Source organism: Enhydra lutris, unplaced genomic scaffold (assembly GCF_002288905.1).
Source record: "Enhydra lutris kenyoni isolate GAN:26980312 unplaced genomic scaffold, ASM228890v2 scaffoldscaffold16, whole genome shotgun sequence".
NCBI lineage: Eukaryota > Metazoa > Chordata > Mammalia > Carnivora > Mustelidae > Enhydra > Enhydra lutris.
The window spans coordinates 21,538,142-21,557,347 of NW_019154100.1; the positions used below are offsets into that span (position 1 = coordinate 21,538,142).

Below are 19,206 nucleotides of genomic sequence, written 5' to 3' on the forward strand. Positions count from 1 at the left end.
GTTGCAAATTAGAAGATAAAAGCTTTCACTAACTTGGTAGTCATTAAATTGATATAAATTGAAATTATGAACAGTTTGCTGTGGCTAGTTAATATTCTATGAGTACTCTTAATCTAGATCCCCTCTTTATATAGAGAGATGGTAAGAGATTTTTTTATCATTTTTCAAAGTTATGTAAATTTTTATTATACATGTATATGAAAGAAAACAAGATCTAAATTTGTTTTTAAATATCACAGAAAAATTCATTTTCTGCTTATAATTATACATTAAATCTCTGAAAATATGGGAATCATATTTTCACATACCTACTTTTATAGAATTTTTCTCCCTACTTTCCAATAGATTCTGAAAGATCTGAATCTCAAAATCAAGTCTGGAGAGACAGTGGCCTTGGTTGGCCCCAGCGGCAGTGGGAAGAGTACTACAGTCCAGCTTCTACAAAGGTTATATGATCCTGACAATGGCTTTGTAAGTTCACCTAGCAAAATCATTTGTAGCACCTAGCAATCATTTCATCACATGATGAAATTAGGAAATACCACCTATAACAGAGAGCTTATAACTATATCAGTTAATTTTTAACATTGGCTTTTCTCAGCCAATTCATTTTCTTTCCTGCATATCCATTCATTCAGAAAATATTTATTGAACACCTACTGTGTGCTAGGCAGTGTTCTAGGTCCTGGGGAATATTGATGAGCAAAGCATAAAGTCCTCTGCCTTTACCAAGTTTGCACTCTTGATAAGAGATCGACAAATAAAGTAAGTAACATATAGTATGTTAGAAGGTGATGAAAGCTGTGGAGAAAAATAATTTGTAGTACTCAGAATTTACAAGATTATCATTTTCTCAAAACATCCCAGAAGAATATCTGTAGAAAATATGCTCTCTCATTTTCTTCTATTACCCATAATGTTGCACTTGACTTTGTTACCCTTGTAAATAGCATAGAGAATTAGACTACGATAGTTATGGAAGCATAATTCTTAATGCTTCTCTTAAGATTTTCAGCTATTTAAAAGAAAATCTACCCCACTAGAGCCTGGTTTCATTTAAATTTGACTTCCTAAGTCTTCATTTGGAGTATACTAGATTCACGTATTCATGCTAATATTAAATAACTAAATTATTGGATAAGCATTCCATACATAAAACAATAGCATAGAATACCAATGCCCAGAGAGAATACTAAAGTTGGTGAGAAAGATAGGCTCTGTAAGTTATAATTATCAAACCTTGACCCTCCCACTGGAATATTTGGAATAATGGGTAATGACACTATCTATGAGAAAGACTGTGTTCATTTACTATTATTTATATAAATGAATAAAAGATATTTTTGCCTTTTGCAGTGAAATGGGGTGTTAAAGAGAAGAAAGGGAATTTCCTAGGGTCACCTGGCTGGCTCAACTGGAAGAGCATGTGACTCTTGCCTCAGGGTTGTGAGTTGAACCCCACGTGGGAAATAAAACTTTTTAGAAAAAGTGCATGTTTTAGAAAAATATGCAAAGATCACATCAGTCTTAAAATAATGAAATTGAAGTTTGTTACATGTGTTGACATGATAACATTTGTGGCTCCTATAGCATGTATCTACATAGTAATTTGTTTTTCTTAGAGTTAAGATTTTCAGGTGGTTTGACAAGATTTTAAGCCAGGTTTTTGACATTTTATTCATTCCCATTTATCAGAAAAAATATACATACTATAAATATTTCATCAAAATAAGTCTTTGATCCCTGAAACACCCTGCTTCTCAGCTTATGGTTTGTACTACTAAAAAGACTCTAAACACAATGCAGTGTAAGGCATCACAACATGATTCATTCCTTTGGTTTGGCAGATCACAGTGGATGGGAATGACATCAGAACTTTGAATGTACACCATTACCGAGAACATATTGGAGTGGTCAGCCAAGAGCCTGTTTTGTTTGAGACCACCATTAATAACAATATTAAATATGGACGAAATGGAGTGACTGATGAAGAGGTTGAGAAAGCAGCAAAAGAAGCAAATGCTTATGATTTTATAATGGCATTTCCCAATGTAAGTACACTATGTAGCCTGTGGTCTTAACTTAGAACTAAAGCAGGGCAATATTCCAAAAATAAGATAACAAAAACAATAACTTCTACAGAGTAGGGGCAGTGTGAATAACTGTTGGATTGTCCTAAATGAAACATCTATTAATGAGAAAGCATGGCAACAACCAGAAGAAGAAATGCATCATTGAATCATACTTAGTTCTTACTGGTTCTCACTGCAACTGGAAAAGAAAAATAAATGAATAATATATAACAAAGAAATATGAGACAAAATCATCAGTCCAAACTGAGAATTGCTATGTCTGCAAATTGTTGATTTGTAAGGCCATCTTGTGGCTAAAAGTGAGAATGTCACAGACAGTGTGGAGATTGGTTCTGTGATAAGGCAAAAGGAAAACCAGGACTGTTTTTTAGAAGCACATGAGGATCATGGGGAAGGAGAGGAATAAATGAAATAGGATGAAACCAGAGAGGGAGACAGACCATAAGAGACTCTTAAGCTCAGAAAATAAACTGAAGGTTGCTCAGTTTTATAAGTTTTATACTTTTTTATAAGTAATATATTATACATTAAAAAATTTTAAAAAAGAAAAAAGGAGCACATGAAGCCAATAATGGACAACAGAAGTAAAATCATATTTGGAAAGAGATATAATAAACTAAAACTCTTGATATTAGTTTATATCACATCCTAATGGGTATTTAGAATTGATAGGTATAAAACCATTTATTTACATTTCCCAAAGTATTCATTCATCAAAATCACCTTGAAACTATTGTGGGGAGCATTCTGTAAATTACAAAAGGATGAGATTTGAAATTAAAATACAGAATAAGGGGTGCCTGGGTGGTGCAGTCAGTTAAGCGTCCAACTCTTGATTACAGCTCTAGTCATGATCTCAGGGTCATGAGATCAAGCCCTGTGGTGGACTCTGCTCAGCAGGGAGTCTGCTTGAGATTTTCTCTCTCTCTCCCTCTTCCTTTGCCCTACCACGTGCACATATTTCCCTTTCTCTCTCACTAAAATAAATACATCTTTAAAAAATAAAATACAGAATAAAATTCTACTACATCAAAAGGAAACAGTAACAGAAAAGTTTATTTCAGTGGATATATTTTACAAACCATACTCCATGAGTCATAATAATTTTGTTCTTTTTCTTTTAATAAAAACTTTTGTTATGTCACTAATTATCTTTTATCCCCCATTATTTTGGGTCATAATTGGAATAGCAAACTCATTAAAGGCTTGAGATCATTCTTTGCCTTGTAGTTTGGGAAAACAGACTTCCTTTCTTTGACCTTTTAGCACTTTCAGTGACTTCCTTTCCTCAAACACCAAGGATCTTCAGTTTCCCACTTGGAATTAGGGAGTTTTCTGGACCTCTTAACTCATACCCTGTAAGTTACTACTTGCCTTTAGTAGAAGGTCAGTATTTACACGAAGATGTCCCTTGCTATAAATTTTATGTAAATCTTAAAGATATAATCCAAAGAACAAATTAAAGATACTGGCTTATCATGATGGAAACTAAATTACACAGCCATGATTGACCAGAGAAATAATAAGCACAGTAATAAATAAGATTTCTAGAAGTCCTCAATAGAAAAATTGGGGAAATTGGCACTTAAAAATAAATGCCATTACTTCTATGATATGCACATATTTTTAAATTAATGTATTAGGATTAACTGATATTTCCTAGCCTTTTCCCATAATCAACCATAAAAGTGCTTAAAATATATTAGGCCTAGGATAATTGTTTCCAAGCATTGGACAAGAGGTAACACAAAACCGTGATCCCTGAGAGAAAGGAAACTCATGAGGAAAGCCCATAAAGTTGCAGCATTCCTCGTAGGAACAAATCTCTGACCCCATCTCTGTGAACTAGAATCCAGACAGAACATGGCACTCCACTAAACTGAAAGGCAGAGATAGAATTTCACAGCAGCTTAAGCAACTGGAGAGGCAATGAAAGAGCTGTAGAGTTAAGGTATGGGGACAGAAGTCCCTGTAGGCACCCCTTAGGAATCCTTAGCTGAGGATGAGACTTCCCAAGGATTATCAAAGAGCAACTGCAACAAAACTTTGAGTATAATAGAGATTCTAAAAGTCAGGGAGTGCGATGGGGATGTTGAAAGCACCCAGCCCAGCCATAGTGGAGCAATAACATTTATACCTTTTCAATACCACAGGCATATAGCTGAGACACCAAAAAAGGCCACACCTTAAGATTAAAGACCATACCTTAGAGTATGCTGACTCTAGACCTGCCCTAACAAATTCTAAAACCTAGCCATGACAAGATCCCCAAAGGAGATAGAACTTATAGGTTGGGTCCTGCCAAGTTTAAAGATTTTCTACAGATTCACCCAACAAAGCATAAAACCAGAATTACACAAGTTCAAAATGATCAGTCAGGATTCGAATTGCTTACTAGAACAAAAATCAACTTTGTTTTCAGAAGAAAATAGAATTCAATAGTTTTTCCAACATAATGTGCACAGAATTCAGTATATATTCTGCAACAAATAGATACCCAAAGAAACAGGAAACTATGACCCATAAGCAAGAAATCATAATCTAAATGTGTATGCACTTAAAAATTTCAAAATGCACGAAGCAAAAACTGCTAGACCTGAAAGAAGAAAAAGAAAAACACACAATTTTACCGAAGCCATCAGTACTTGATAGAACAAGTAGGCAGAAAATCAGTAAGTTCAGGTAATTAGATGACCTGAACAATGCTATCAACCAACTAGCTCTAACTGACATTTATAAGACACTCCACCCAATAAAGCAGAATACATCCTTTTCAAGTACACATGGAAGATTCACTGAGATAAACAATATACTGGGCCATTAAAAAAAAAAAAAAACTTTGCAAGTTCAAAGAAAACATACAAAAATGTTCTCAGACAATAATAGAATTAAAGTATAGAAATCAGTAACAGAAATATATATGGAAAATCCACAGATATTTGATGAGATCGGCGCGTTCAGGGTGGTATGGCCATAGGCTGGAAAATCACAAGTATTTGAAAATTAACTAACTCACTTTTAGATAATTTATGAGCTGAAAGAGGAAGTTTTTTTTTTAAGATTTTATTTTATTTGAAAAAGTTTACAAGTAGGCAGAGAGGCAGGCAGAGAGAGAGGGGGAAGTAGGCTCCCTGCTGAGCAGAGAGCCCAATGCAGGACTCAATCCCAGGACCCTGAGACCATGACCTGAGCCAAAAGCAGAGGCTTAACCCATTGAGCCACTCAGGCTCCCTGAAAGAGGAATTTTCAATGAAACTTAATGACTATTTTAAACTAAATAAAAATGAAACTGATATTTATCAGTACTTGTAGAATACAGTTAAAGAACTGCTTTAAGAGAAATTTATAGCCTTAATTCTTCTTTGAGAAAGAACAAAAGATCCAAAATCTGTAAGTGAAGCTTCCAATTTGAGAAACTAGAGTAAGAGCAAGTTGAACCCAACTTGCGGAAGGGAAATAATTAAGATTAGAGCAAAAATGAGTGAAAGCAAAAATGAGTGAAAGCAAAAACAGAAAAACATTAGAAACAATCATTAAAATCAAAAGTTGTTTGCTTAAAAAGATTAATGAAATCAGTAAAACCATAGCAAGGCTGATAAAGAATCAAAATAGAGGAGAGAAATTCCCAATATCAGGAATGAAAGACAGTGTACCATTATTGATCTCAAGGAGGTTAAAAGATTACAGGTTTAATATGAGAAAAGCTATGCCTATGAATTTGACAACTTAGTTGAGGGTCAATTTATTGAAAGACATCACCAAAACTCACTCAAAAAGAAGCAGATAATAAGACCTATAACTATAAAAAAAGTTGACTAGATATCTAAATAGAGGCAACAGTAACAAATGAAAATAAAAGTGGTATTCAGAATAACATCAAAAAATATTAAAATAGAACAAATTTAATGTATGTGTAAATCATCTATATGAAAAATATGAAATGTTTCTGAGAGAAACTAAATATCTAAATAAACAGAATGTAACTTATTCATTGATTTAGAGATACAGTATTTTTAAAGATATGTGTTCTCCCAAAACTGAAAAATCTGATGCTATACAAGTCAAAATCCCAGTAGTTTTTTTTTGTGTGTCTAGAAATTGACCTGCTGATTCCAAAATTTATTTGAAAATTTAAAGGACCAAGAAAGGGAAAACAATTATTAAAAAAAAAAAAAAACAGCAAAGCTGGAAGACATAAATATCTAATTTTAAGACAACCATTAAGGCAGTGGAAATGACACAGCAATGGACATGTAGATCAGTAGAAGAGACTAGTGCCCAGAAAAAAGACCCACACATATCTAGCCAAATGATTTTTGACAAGGCCAGTATTAATTTGTTTGGGGAAAGGAAAGTCTTTTTAATAAATGGTGCTGGAAAAATTGGATATCCATATGAGAAAAACAAATGAAATGTGGCCCTTACCTCACCCCAACACATATTAATTTGACATGTATCTTAGATCAAATGTAAAAACTTAAACTATCAAGGGGCGCCTGGGTGGTTTAGTCAGTTGAGTGTCCAACTCTTGATTTCAGCTGAGGTCATTATCTCAGGGCATGTAATTGAGCCCCAAGTCAGGCTCACCAGTCAGCAAGGAGTCCGCTTGAGATCCTTTCCCTCTGCCCCTCTTTCCACTTGTACTCACACTCTCTCTCTAAAAATAAATTAATCTTTAAAAAAAATTAAAGTATCAAACTTCAGAAATAAAAACTTAGGTGAAAACCTTTGTGATTTTGAAGTACTCAAGGAATTTTTAGATAGGGAAGCATTTATTATCTAAAAAATAATAAATTGAACTTTATTGAAATTAAAACCTTTTAAAATACACTATTTAGAAGGTAAAAAGATAAGAGAGAATGAAAGAAAATATTCACAATACATAGATCTGACAAAGGACACACACTCAGGATATAGATAGAACTCTTACAACACAATAATAAAACAAATGTACAAACTCGAACAGATATTTCAAACACCCACAAAAAGAAATAGACAATATACAGACAAAAAATATTCAACATTATTAGTCAGCAGGGAAATTCAAAGTAAAACCACAGTGAGATACCATTCCACACTTGCTAGAATGGCCAAAACTAAAAAGAATGACAGTAATAACTTTTGATGAGGCTGTAAAGCAATTAAGTCTCTTATTCATTCTGAATAAAGTGAATTGGTACAGTTATTTTAGAAAGAAATTTGCCACTTTATTATAATGTTAAACATATACTTACGATTCAGCATTCAATCCCCACATATTTTTCCAAAAGAAATGAAAATATGACCACAAGAACATTATGTACATAAATGTTTGTAGCAGCTTTATCATACTATTCAAAAGTTGGAAACATTTCAAATGTTCATTAGCAGTTGAATAGATAAGCAAATTGTGATTGATATATGATTGTTAGATGAAATACAAGATTTTCAGTACATTTTGAATTTCAGATAAGCAATGAATAATTTTAGCATAAGTATATCCTAAATAGTGTATGAGATATACTTATGCTAAAGAAGTATTCACTGTTGGGCGCCTGGGTGGCTCAGTTGGTTAAGCAACTGCCTTCGGCTCAGATCATGGTCCCAGGGTCCTGGGATCAAGTCCTGCATTGGGCTCCCTGCTCACTGGGGAGCCTGCTTCTCCCTCTCCCTCTGCTTACTTGTGCGTGCTCTCTCTCTCTCTCTCTCTCTTTCTCTCTCTGTCAAATAAATAAATAAATAATCTTAAAAAAAAAAACAAAAAAACAAGAGGTATTCACTGTTAACTGAAAATCAAAATTAACTGAGCTCCATCATTTTTTGTTTTTGTTTCTGTTGAATTTGGTAACCCAAGATAGATTCACATTTTGTGGAAGCACTACTCAGAAATAAATAGGAGTGAACTGCTGATCCACACATTATGGATGAATCTCAGAAATACTATGCTAGGTAAGACAGACTGAAAAAGCACACACTGCAATTATAGCATGGCTGCAGGATACAAGGTTAAAACACAAACGTCAGTCATTTTCCTATATATCAACAATGAACAAGTGGAATATGACATTAAAAGCACAACACTATATATATTAGCATCCAAAACAATGAATTACTTAGGTATAAATCTAAAAAAGTATGTATAAGAACTATATAAAGAAAACCACATGACTGATGAATGAAATCAAAGAATTTTTTAAATAGAGTGATATTCCATGTTTGTGGAGAGAAAGACTCAATGTTGCCTAGATGTCAGTTCTTCCCAATTTGATCTATTGATTCGGTGCAATTCCAATCAAAATCTTAGCAAGTTATTTTGTGGATATCAACAGACCAATTCTAACATCTATATGGAGAGATAAAAGACCCACAACAAACAACACAATATTAAAGAACAAAGTTAAAGGACAACACTATCTAACTTTAGAACTTACTACAAAGTTACAGTAATCAAGACAGTGTGGTATTGGTGAAAGACTAAGCAAATAGATCAATGGAACAGAGTACAGAGTTTAGAAACAGACTCACATAAATATAATCAACTAGCATATGACAAAAGAGCAACAGCAATACAACAGAGCACATATAATGTGTTATTGCTCATTTCAATGAACAAATGGAACAACTGGAGATCCACATGTAAAAAAAATCTAGACACAGACCTTATACCTTTCACAAAAATTAGCTCAAAATAAATCATAGATCTAAATATGAAATGCAAAATCATAGAACTTCTAGAGATAACAGAGGAGAAAACCAAGATGACTTGGGTATGGGAAGATTTTTTAGAATCAACATCAAAAACACAAACCATGAAAGAAGTCTTTGATAAGCTGAACTTCATTAAAATTAAAACTTCTGTTCTGCAGAAGACAAAAGCATGAGAAGATAAGCCACAGACTGGGTGAAAGCATTTGCAAAACACGTATCCAATAAAGGACTGTTATTCAAAAATATATAAACAAATCTTAAAATTCAACAAGAAACCAACTTGATTTAAAATTGACCAAACGTCTTTACAGACACTTCACCAAAAGAGATATGCTGATGGCAAATAAGTGTGTGAAAAATGTTCCACATCAAATATCATCAGGGAAATGCAAAATAAAACAGTGAGATACAACTACATGTCTTTTACAATAGCCAAAATCCAAAACACTGACAACACCATATGCTGACAAGGATGTGGAGCAACAAAAACTTTCATTCATTGCTGGTGGGAATATAAAATGGTATGGAGATTCGGAAAGACAGTTTGTTGGTTTCTTATAAAACTAAACATAGTCTTATCATATTATCTATTAATCATGCTCCTTGGTATTCACCCAAAGGAGTTGAAAACTTAGGTTCACACAAAAACCTACACACAGATGTTTACAGCACCTTTATTTGTATCCCCAAAGCTTAGAAGCAACCAAGATGTCTTTCAGTAGGTGAATGGATAAATAAACAGTGATATGTCTGGACAATAGGATGTTATTCAGTGCTAAAAAGAATGACCAGTCGGGGCGCTGGGTGGCTCAGTGGGTTAAGGTCTCTGCCTTTGGCTCAGGTCATGGTCTCAGGGTCCTGGGATCAAGCCCCGCATCGCATCGGGCTCTGTGCTCGGCAGGGGGCCTGCTTCTCTCTCTCTGCCTGCCTCTCTGCCTACTTGTGATCTCTGTCTGTCAAATAAATAAATGAAATCTTTAAAAAAAAAAAAAAAAAAGAATGACCAGTCAAGTCATGGAAAAATCCTAAATGTGTAAGTGGAAGAAACCAGTCTGAAAAACCTACATACTGTATGATTTCAATTATATGATGTTCCTGAAAAGGCAACACTATGGAAACAGTAAAAAAGATGAGCAGTTGTCAGAGTTTGAGGTGGAGAAGAATAGTCAGAGCACAGGTTTTTAGGGTAGTGAAAACACTCTGTATGATACTATAACAGTCAGATACATGTCATTATGCATTTGTCCAAACTCAAAATGTATACCACCAAGAGTGAATCCTAATGTAATCTATGGATTTGGGTGATTATGATATGTCTGCGTAGGTTCATCAGTTATAACAAATGTACCACTTTTGTGGAGGATGTTGGATGGGGGGATATCCTGTGGAATGGGGGACATTGCATGTGTGTGTAAAAGGTATATGGGAAATCTCTATACCATCTTTTCAAATGTACTTTGAACCTAAAATTGTTCTTAAAAAATAAATCAAAAGAAGGCATGCACTGTATGATTCTATCCATTAGAAGTTCTAGAACTAGTGAAATTAATTTATAGTGATAAAAATCAGTGTGTGGATTTGGACTGGAAAGATTAATGAGGGAACCTTCTAGGGTGATGGAAATATTCTGTATCTTTACTGGGGTGGTGATAACATGGCTATAATCATTTGTCAAATCTCATAGAACCATATCCTTAATATGTGTGCATTTTATTATGTATAAATTATTTCTCAATAAGGTTTATGGTGGTTTTTTTTTTTTTTTTTTATGTGAAGGCCAGACTCTAAAATAATCAAAGTTTTAGAGACTATTTAAATTTATAACCTTGAAGAAATGAGCTGTGGGTCATGGACATAATCCAGTACAATATTACTATGTTCCGTTAGTTCTAGAAATTATCTCCAATTATATCCCAAAAAATAAAAAAAACAAAATAAGCAAAAGAAGGCCTAAAAAGTGTTCCAAGATGGAAAAATATTTTGAGAAGTTTGATTTTGCATTAATCTTCCCATACTTTCTTTCACGACCCAGAATATCCAGGAAGGAAATTGTAGGTAATATATTAAGTTGTTAGTAAACCTTTCAAATAATAGTTAAGAATGTAGGGGTGCCTGGGTGGCTCAGTGGGTTAAGCCTCTATCTTCAGCTCGGGTCATGATCTCAGGGTCCTGCATCGGGCTCTCTGCTCAGTGGGGAGCCTGCTTCCCCCTATCCCTCTACCTGCCTATTTTCCTACTTGTGATATTTCTCTCTCTCTGTCAAATAACTAAATAAAATCTTTTTAAAAAATAGTTAAGAATGTAGTTGTATTACTGTGGTTCTTTTAAAGATATCAGTGCATTCTAAAACTGTCTTTAAAAACTTTGAAAATTGGTTCAAATTATTATTAATCCACCTAAAAATCCTTCATGATCATACGTTCTCATTTCCTTTTTTTTTTTTTTTTAGATTTTATTTATTTATTTGTCAGAGAGAGAGAGCTCAAGCAGGGAGAGCTGCAGGCAGAGGGAAAGAGAGAGAAGCAGCCTCCCCGCTGAGCAGGGAGCCCAATGTGGAACTCCATTCTGGGATCCTTGACCCTGGGATCATGACCTGAGCCAAAGGCAGACTTAAACTTAACCTCCAGGTGTCCCGTTCTCATTTATTTTAGTACTAGCCAAATTTTTCTTAGGTCCTCTCTTTACTAGACTCTTTTTTTCAAATAGTTGTTTGTATTTACAAAGAACAGATCAAAGGTCAAAAGCAGCCAGGCTGAAGTAGTGATTAAGCTGATATTAAAACATAATATGTAATAATATGTGATTGTCATTTCCTACTCAAATGACTTGATCATGCTGTCTTTTGTTTTGTGCTTTTTCTGATTTTTCAAATAGAAATTTAATACCTTGGTAGGAGAAAAAGGAGCACAAATGAGTGGAGGACAGAAACAGAGAATCGCTATTGCTCGAGCTTTAGTTCGAAACCCAAAGATCCTGATCTTAGATGAGGCTACATCTGCCCTTGATGCAGAAAGTGAATCAGTTGTTCAAGCTGCACTGGAGAAGGTAAGTGAGCAGATCATTTCTTATATCCATAGTCCTGGTTCAACACAAGAAAGTATGGCTCTGCAGTAGATTATTTCTTGAGTTCAGAGCCGTCGTTAAGATACTGATGCAGAGTGTTCACCCTTGTAAAAACTTCTACATGATGGAAGTGATTTGGACGAGAGAAGAAGATGCCATAGCTGCTGCTAAAAACATACAAGAGGCTGATATCCAAGCAGTCATCCCATCTATGCCTCTTTTCCAATAGCTCTGCACTTTACGCCTCCCCATAATGATCCCACACCACTACCACCATCACAGCTATAACCACATCAACTCTTAGTCTCTTTTTTACACACCTGTGGGTTCTCTTCTGTGACCACTTTTCCTCTTTTTTGTGTGTGTGTCCTCTTTTAGCACAACCCCAAAGAGTTCTTAACTTAATTTCACCTCTTGTGGAGAAGCATACAGTCTGGTTTTCCTGCCCTTAAACCATCCTCCTCTAAGAACCCTGGACCCTCTAACTGCACACTAACCTCCTGCTTACTGCTAACTGCTGACATACTTCAGGACCACAATGCAGGGATGGTCGTTTACCAAATTGCATTGCATTTGGGAGAGTAATTTGGGGGAATAATTTTTCATATCACTGCCATATGAAAAACCATTGAATACTTCTTTCAATGGGCAACCCTACTTTTACTTTTTTTTTTTTTTAAGATTTATTTATTTACTTGAGAGAGAAAGAGTGAGCAGGGGGACAGGCGGCAGGAGAGGGAGAGAGAGAATCTCAGGCAGACTCCCTGCTGAGTAAGGAGCCCAACACAGGGCTCAATCTCAAGACCCTGAGATCATGACTCAAGCTGAAATTAAGAGTAAACTCTTAACTGACTGAGCTGCCCAGGTGTCTCCAACCCCTTTTTAAAATCATGGCCTTCAGACCCTTCAGAAGGCTTAATGACACATATTACTTTGAGCTTGTTTGAAAATGTGTTTTTCTGCCTAAGAAGATTACAGGCTTTTTCTTTTTAAGTATTAACTTTGTGCAACCAGAAATGGATACAGTCCACCAGAGTCCCCACTGCTTATTGAATAATCTGTTAGTTACTATTATTACTTGCAAGTCAGATTGTGTAAGTTTTTACCCTTGTTTCCATTCCAAAATAAGAGTGCCGTGTGTTGCTTATGTGTTGCACTCAAATTGTGTTCAGTCGTGATGCTTAGTTCCTTAGGGCGTGAATGTACAAAAATTTATTATACTTAACATAACCATCTTTTAACTTATATAAGATTTGCTTTCATTTTATTGAGATACAGTTAACAGATATATAAGATTTTTTAAAACATATCATAATAGGCTCCAGCCATTTTTTAGAGGTTAAGTGCCCATTGCCTTTTCATCCAATGTGTTAATCACTTCAGGCAATCAGAACTTGCTCAAACTTCTAAAATGATAGTTGCTTGGTAACATTATAAACTAATAAAAGATTTTTTTTACTACTGGTTAAAGTGAAATCTATATCATAATAAGAGAGCAACATAAAATATAAACCATGATACAGTTATATACAATAGGTGTCCTTGTGCACAAAAATGAAGACAACATGTATAAAAATACCAATTGTATGGCAGAATTATGAGGGAATTTAAGTTTTTAAAAATTCATTTACTATTGTTTTTCAGTTTTTAAACGTGAGGGGATTATTGACATTGTGGAGGTGTATAAGTGTGAAACTTCTTTAAGTAGGTTTTGCCAGTCTTGTGGGATGGAAGTAAATGGTAACAAATGGGGTGACAAGTAGCACAATAAACTGAGTAATTATATATGCCTCAGTTGATTGGAAAATGACTCATAGCAAAGAGAAGAAATAAAATATCGTAAAGGTAACAAGAGCTCCAGTGCCATGAAAGTCCTCTATACATACCACACAGAGCACAGTTGTGGAATCAAACCTTTGGAGAGGTCCCTACCTAACAAGGGAGGGCTTGCAGCAGATCTCATTTCTGCTCATCTAAGAACTCTCACACCTGCTGCATAATATGGTCTAAACTACAATAGGCAGCAGATTTTTACAGCTCAAAATATCTTGTAAGCTACTAACCAAATAAAGAGGAAACAACAAAATGTATCCCTTCTTGTTGGTGAATGCTGTATCCACCTCCCTCTACACCAGAGCCTTCACTTGTTCCTCCCAACCCAGCCTCCCCTTTACCCTCATTGCTTTCCACTTACATCAAGTTCTAGAACAGTAAAACTAATCTGTAGTGATTAGTTATCTTATCTAAAGCAGTCTAAAGTAGTCACTGATCTAAAAGCAGGCAGTTCAGGTCATGATCTCAAGGTGTGAGATCAAGCCCCACATTGGCTCCCCACCCAGGGAGAGTCTGCTTAAGATTCTCTCTCTTGCTCTCCCTGTGCCCTTCCCCACCCCACCTGCGTATGCTCTCTCTCTCAAATAAGAACAAATAAATCTAAAAGAAAGAAAGAAAAAGAAAAAGAAAGAAATCAATCAAATCAGTGGTTTCCTGCAGCAGATGGTGCGTTTAGACTAAAAGAGCATCAGGCATCTATCACTCTTGTCCTCACTTAGATTATTGCAGTAGCTAACTTCTTGCCCCCACTCATGCCCATGCAATCTGGTTTTTGTTTGTTTGTTTGTTTTTAAGATTTTTTTATTTATTTATTTGACAGACAGAGATCACAAGTAGGCAGAGAGGCAGGCAGAGAGAGAGAGAGAGAGGAGGAAGCAGGTTCTCCGCTGCGCAGAGAGCCCAACATGGGGCTCGATCCCAGGACCCTGGGATCATGACCTGAGCCGAAGGCGGAGGCTTTAACCCACTGAGCCACCCAGGTGCCCCCCCATGCAATCTGTTTTTAACACAGCATTCAGGTGATGCTACTAAAATGTAAATCTGAACATGTCATGTTCTGTTTCAAATCCTCCTGTGGCTTCTTAACTCACTCTTGACTCTGAGTAAAAACCAAATTCCTTATAATAAGCTACAAGTTTCTGTGGAGTCAGTCTCCACACTCCTTCTGGAACCTCACATCCCGAACATTGGCTGCTCTTTAAAGTGCCATAGCACTACTTATCAGCTAACAAACTGCATGTGTATTTGTTTATTTTGTTTTCTGTTCTCCACTGGAATATAAAGTCAGTGGTGACAAAGGCTTTGACTGGTTAACTGCAGTATCGCCAGCACTAAAATGATGCCCGGTCCTTAGTCAACAGCTAGTAAGCATTTGTTAAATGTATGAGTGTGATACAGAATAGTTTCAAAGCCTGAAGTCCTATTTTCTGGATTTCTTAAGTTAGGCTTGTTGCAAAGTAGTTTTGCTTCACTTATCTTGTTCATGAAGGGAACCTGGAGTCAGTGAATAAAGATTTATGCTACAGGCTATGTGCTTCCACTCTGCTACTGGTTTGGACCCAGCAAGCCAATGTAACAGGCTGCCATTCAGTCCCAGTAGAGGAGGGATGGCAGTAAAAACCTGTAGGCCCCTGGGGAAGCAGAGGAAGCCCACACTGACTTTGGGATAAAGCCTGTGAAAGCTCTTTGAAATGTTAAAAGTGGTATGCAAATCTAGGGATAATTATTACTAAGGGAGGGTCAGCTACACCACATCAATGGAGAACCTTTAAAAAGACCCTTTGCTAATTATGAGGGAAGGGTTTCCATTACAGTTTTATTCTTTGAAGAGACAGAGCTGCTTTGTTGCCGCCCTCATGGGCTTTCTTTATCATTACTGTTCTTTCTCACTGTGATGCATTCTGCTGATCTTCCTCAGAGGCTCCTTAACATATTTATATTACTTGGAGAACTGAACAGTAAGAAAATTGGTATATTGCATTAAGCTGTGGGCTACTTTATTAAATTAAGCCCAAAGAAGTGGTTATCCAAAGTTAAAAATAGGTTAATTATTACACATTTGGTGCATTTTTTCAATTAAATATATTTGCTTTTTATATGTAGAATTAGGGATTTATTCATTTCTTTCTTCCTCTCTTTCTTTCTTTCTTTCTTTAACCATTTGTAGCAACTTCATAATAGTTGAGAACAGAAAGGGAATTTCTGCAAGGGGATTTCCTTGGTTAGAATTTAGCCAGAAGAATGAAGATAGCATAGAGACTATCTCATTCTAAAAGCATCATGAAACACTTTATAAGCCTGCCTAATCAAGCTCACATTTGTTAGGCTTGGTGTTAAATTATAGACCACTGATTTATTTTAGGATAGTGCTTCTTCCTCTTTGATAGCTCAGGTCCCCATTGAATGTGACTAAGAAAGGGAAAAATAAATCACCGTAACTCCCAGAAAAATCTACAAATGCACTTGTACACCAAGATTTACATATAGTATATATTGAAGGGTTTAGAGGTGCCCTGAGGCCATTCATGAGTCATTATTTTAGGTATAGTAAAGGAATAAATGGGTGATAGTAGCTAATCCTTATAAGAACCCAATGAGAGGGGCGCCTGGGTGGCTCAGTGTTAAAGAACCCAATGAGATATGAACACTTATTTTCCTATCTTACAGATTTGCACACTGAAGCACAGAGAGGTTGAATAACAGGTAGGCAACAATGAAGCCAAAATGTGGACCCAGACATGTTTCTTTAACTCATTCACATAGCCACTGTGCTATCTTGCCTCAAGATTATACATCTGCTAGGAACTTAAACTAAATCTTAATCCAGATGACCCTTCAAAACTAGCCCCTTATTAAAGATAGAATTACCATATGATCCAGCAATTCCACCTCTGGGTATATACCCAACAAAATTAAAAAAAGGAATTCAAACAGATATTTATATACTAGTGTTCACAGCAGCATCATTCACAATAGCCAAAAGGTAGAAACAACCTAAGTGCTCATTGACAGATGAATGGATAAACAAAATATAGGTATATACAATGGAATAGTTCTCAGTCTTAAAAGGGAAGGAAATTCTGACACATGCTGCAGCATGGATGAACCTAAAAGATACTATTCTAACTGAAAAACAGATGCAAAAGGACAAATATTATGTGATTACATTTATATTAGAAACTTAGAATAGTCATGTTCATAGACAGAAAGTAAAATGGAGGTTATGGGGGTCTAAGGGAGAGGGGGAATGGGAAGTTATTGTTTAAAGAGGTATAGAGTTCCACCCTGGGATGAAAAGTTCTGGAGTTAGATAGTGGTGATGGTTGCACAACAATATGAATGTACTTAATTCCACTAAATTATACACTTTAAAACGGTTGAAACGGGTTAAAATTTTATATATATTTTACCACTAGAAAAAGAAAAAGAATAGCAATCTAAGCCTAAATATAAAAGGATAATGATACAGAAGGAATTGACCTCTCTGATCCAGGAGGACCCAACCCTTAAAAATAGTTAGAACGGTAAATTTCATGTTATTTATATTTTACCAGAGTTAAAAAAAAAACAACAACAAAAAAAAAACAGGAAAAGAAAACACTAGGCTTTTTCTGAAACCACATTGCCTCCTTGGGAAAGAAACAAACCATACCCAAATTGAAGCTCCCATGTCAGCTTATAATAGACTCACTTTTGTCCCCTTAAGCTGCTTATTTGGATCCTATTGTGTATATAGCTCATGGGTTTTTCTTTTACAAATGGTTTTAAATCATTATTACTCAGCAGGATATTTCAGAGTCTTAAAAAAATATAATAAAAAGCCTTAAAAATATAGCAAAATATTTTTCCATGATACAAGTAACTATCTTGGTAATTTCTGTAAATTTTAATTATTCCTAAGCCTCATCCTCCCCCATAAATAAGAAAACCTTCTATATAAGATATTAATTTTTCTAATTGCTACCAAATAAGATATCTCTAATATATCTCTTATATAATCTACATAATATATCTATATTATATAATATATCTCTAATATATAATCTATGTTATATAATAATATATTTCTAATATATTATTTGTTCATCAGTATTCTGGGCTAGATAAGATATTATTCCCTCCTGGAAGAAAGATGAGCTAATTATTGTAGCATTTTCTCTTCTTGCCCACCATCTACTTTATCATTAATTTTTTGTTGTAATTTCTCCACAGATATTTGCTTAATAAAGTTAAATGAAGGAGAAAGGTATTAAATGGCTATGAATAATTTTATTATTATCAATTATTAACTTCTTTGTTAATTTATTTAGAAGAGAGAATGGAGATATTTCAGGTTATAAAAAGAAAACATTGTACTATAGAGTACTGTTCCATATTCCTAATTAAGTAGTTCATGTGGCCTCATCTCATCAAAGAGTTTAGATTTTGAATGTGTTTTACTCTATATAGAGTCTTAACCTTAGTGTGTGTGTGTGTATATATATATATTCTCACATGAGTAGATCCCTGCAAGCTGAAAACAAGAGGTTTGAGTAGGAGGTGAATCACTTATTAAATATGATATTTTGCTATTTGCCACTCTGTTTTACAAAAGAGAAAGCATTTTCGGGCAGGTGAAGTGGCCTTACAGTAATTCTACATTGTTCAGCTATGGAACCAGTGTTGACTCAGAAGAATGGCAAGCCAATTGACTTTCAACATCATAAGGTAGTTAAGACACCAAAATTGCTGTGTTTCCTTAAAACTGCCATAAAGACCTTTTTATAGCACATGTTCAATTAAAATTCAGTAGCTCAAAGGGAAGAAATTTGTAAAACAGTAACGAGAGGTTTTTTGGACTATTCTTGGAGTATTAGGTACTAGCATTTTCTAGGAGCGTCTTTTTTTTTTTTAAGATTTTATTTATTAATTAAAGAGAGAGAGAGTGCACAAGCAGGGGAAGGGCAGAGGGAGAAGCAGACTCTCTACTGAGCAGGGAGCCCAACATGGGGTTCAATCCCAGGACCCTGAGATGACAACCCGAGCCGAAGCCAGATGCCTCACTTACTTGAGTCACCCAGGCGCCCCTTCAGGAGCCTTTTGAGGAGTGGAGGGAAGTAGAGAGGGTGGTTGAGCAGGGAGGGCTGTGTGCCACCACTCCAAAAATTCAAATGGCAACTAACTATTAGTTTGTATGGTTAATTTAAATCTGTTAAGCTTCCACATGTGCTTTTACTTAATAAAAGGATTTTGTAGCTTAAAAAAAAAAAAAAGAATTTGAAGACCACAAGACTGTATTACATCACGAAGTATATGTCATCAGTGAGCCCCAAGTCCACCTGAGCCAACCTGCTAGGATGCAGTCAGTGGGAACTTGCCTTCCATAGGTTTCCCACCCCTTGCTTGCTGTGGGACATGAGAACTCTTGAGTTTACAGGCTTTAACAGAGAGTATATTACCCCTGTTAATTGACCCACCAGTCAAATTCAGACCCTCTCAAATGCTCACAGTTTTACATTGTTCTTTCTTTTCCTCTTGCTAACCTTTATTC

General features: G+C 35.4%; 1 protein-coding gene across 1 annotated transcript in view; it reads left to right on the forward strand.

Annotated features, from left to right (window-relative positions):
* The window catches only part of LOC111147335 (ATP binding cassette subfamily B member 5), a 114,285-nt gene that overhangs the window by 25,674 nt on the left and 69,405 nt on the right, over window positions 1-19,206 (forward strand). The window contains exons 11-13 of the mRNA XM_022503327.1: window positions 346-471; window positions 1,848-2,051; window positions 11,655-11,825. Coding sequence (XP_022359035.1) covers window positions 346-471; window positions 1,848-2,051; window positions 11,655-11,825 — 501 coding nt within the window. The remainder of the gene's footprint in view (window positions 1-345; window positions 472-1,847; window positions 2,052-11,654; window positions 11,826-19,206) is intronic.